Below are 2,091 nucleotides of genomic sequence, written 5' to 3' on the forward strand. Positions count from 1 at the left end.
CATCCTTTTGTCTTTTTTACACAAGCCACAAAATATGTCGGTTTTCTCCGAAACTTGACGGGCACACATATAATGTCGAGATGTATGTGCCAAATTTTTGTTTAGAATTTTTTCACACTTTGAAATATATTTTTCGCGTGCAGGAACGCGCGCTCCCGGGAGCACCAACGGATTTCCGGTCTTCGTCATTGTAAGTGCGTTGGTTATCTTTTTGCTGGTTTGCTCGTAAACCTAGCCGTCCCCCATCACGTAGGCATGGTAGTTATCTTCTCGAACGATCGATTTGGGCTAAACCCTAGGAAACCGGTCTAACTGGGATGCTGGACCGGTCTGATTGATCTGTGTAGCAGTACTGCCGTTCGATCTGTTCGCGATCCGCACGCTCTAGTGCTCTCGTGTGTTGGCCCTAAATTTGCGCCAACAGATAATTAATTTTGATTAGTTATAAATGCTAAATTTATTCATGAATTTTTAATATTTATGTCTCCTAAAATTCTAGCTCATATACCATGCAGGAGCATATATAGGTCCATGGAGTAGTACATCTGATACTCAACATCTCTCGACAAGTTTCGTACCATGCTTATTCCAGCTACATACAGTAGTTCTGTAGCATGCACATGCATGTACCTCGCACTCCCGATGCGTATATGAAGGCCATATTATAAGTCTTGACACGAAAAACATTGAGTACTAGTTTAGCGCTCGCTCGATGCTCCGCTCGAGTTCGTCGTCCTTGAGGCCGACGACCTTGCCCACCTGCTTGCACTTCTTGAATAGCACGAACGTCGGATACGCTCCCTCCACTCCGCAAAGCCCCGCCAAAAACTGCACGTACGGTTAATAATTGATTGCAATAAGCACGCGCGTCCGCTTCCAAATAATGATACATGCATGGAATCATCTGGTTGTGTCTGTACCTCGAAGTTGTCGACGTCCAACTTGCAGAAGTCTGCCTTGCCTTTATACTGCTTGGCGAGTTTCTCCAACAGCTTGTCCATGGCCTTGGACAGTGTGGAATTCTTGTCGTAGAACGCATACACCAACTAGATCATTTCAAACATTAGAGTTGTGCTAGCTAAAGGTCGAGTCCCCAGAAAAGAAAAGAAAAAAAGAAGGAATTTGAAAAGCTAGCGCTGCAAGGTTAGGTACGTACGTACCAGCTTGTTGTATCGAGCAGAATTGTCCCAACGCGATTGCCATTCCTCCATATCTTTGATCGAGATCACAGTTCCGGGAGAGCTATCCTGAGGGGGTTCGGTTAATGGTTCTCTGCCGAACACATAGTCGAAGGAGACCTCAGTTAATATAACTATATTAACTGCAGGATAACGTCTGCCTACAGAATTAAACAAAATCAAGGAAGTGGGTATAGTTAAAATTACAGTAAAGTAAGAAAGTTTCTTTATTGGATAAATCAGCATGAAGAGAACAAACAGGGGTCCAGAACCGAAAATCTGAGATCTGTGTGCGCACATCGTTTCTGTTAGCGCGCTCGAATAGAAAGAGGAAGAAAGAAAGAAAAAAAGATGAAGCAGGGAGCACCGCGGCATGCATACCATCGTTAGTTTTGCGCCAGCCGGCGCTCCACCAGAACCACTGCCGCGAGTCCTCCAAGTAGTAATAGTAGCTGTTCATGCTGGACTAGGTGGGGTGAGCTCGTGAGGAAGGAGTAAGACAGTGCAAGGTGATGGCATTATATAGTGGGCCGGTGAGCTAAGGCCACGGGTGGATCAGCCGTCTGGATGCGGCAAAGAATATGTGCTCCCAAAGCTTAGTCTTGCGGGTCTCGTGTACGCCCTGGACGTCCCTCTATATTAAGTTGTATGTAATTCCTTCATTTTTATTTACTCTGTATATTAGTGTTGCCTAAAATCAAACTTTGTAAAGTTTGATCAAGTTTATAGAAAAATGTACAAATATTTACGATAATAAATCTATATGATGTGAAAGTACATTCAATAATAAATCTAATGGTATTGATTTGTTATTGTATCTGTTGATATTTTTGCTTACGAATTTTGTCAAAGTTTGCAAAGTTTGACTTTGACTGAACCTAATACGCGGACTAAATAAAAACGAAGGGAGTAC

At 43.2% G+C, this 2,091-nt stretch overlaps 1 protein-coding gene across 1 annotated transcript; it reads right to left on the reverse strand.

The window, feature by feature from the left end:
* Positions 1–522: 522 nt before the first annotated feature.
* Positions 523–1,779, reverse strand: LOC123165658 (thioredoxin H2). The gene is made up of 4 exons (XM_044583350.1): positions 1,560–1,779; positions 1,161–1,339; positions 921–1,046; positions 523–828 (listed from the first exon to the last, which is right to left on the reverse strand). Exons 1-4 carry the CDS (start codon positions 1,636–1,638, stop codon positions 694–696), a joined length of 519 nt encoding a protein of 172 aa, XP_044439285.1. The 5' UTR covers positions 1,639–1,779; the 3' UTR covers positions 523–693.
* Between the last annotated feature and the right edge of the window lie 312 nt (positions 1,780–2,091).

The sequence above is a fragment of the Triticum aestivum genome, chromosome 7D, assembly GCF_018294505.1.
Source record: "Triticum aestivum cultivar Chinese Spring chromosome 7D, IWGSC CS RefSeq v2.1, whole genome shotgun sequence".
Classification (NCBI taxonomy): Eukaryota; Viridiplantae; Streptophyta; class Magnoliopsida; order Poales; family Poaceae; genus Triticum; species Triticum aestivum.

Bases quoted from the DNA above. Each gene is read 5' to 3' on its own strand.
- LOC123165658 (XM_044583350.1), bottom strand. From the start codon at position 1,638: ATGAACAGCTACTATTACTACTTGGAGGACTCGCGGCAGTGGTTCTGG. The intron at 1,340-1,559 runs GTATGCATGCCG...TTAATTCTGTAG, and splicing joins CTGGCGCAAAACTAACGATG to GCAGACGTTATCCTGCAGTT. The intron at 829-920 runs GTACAGACACAA...CCGTACGTGCAG, and splicing joins TGGACGTCGACAACTTCGAG to TTTTTGGCGGGGCTTTGCGG.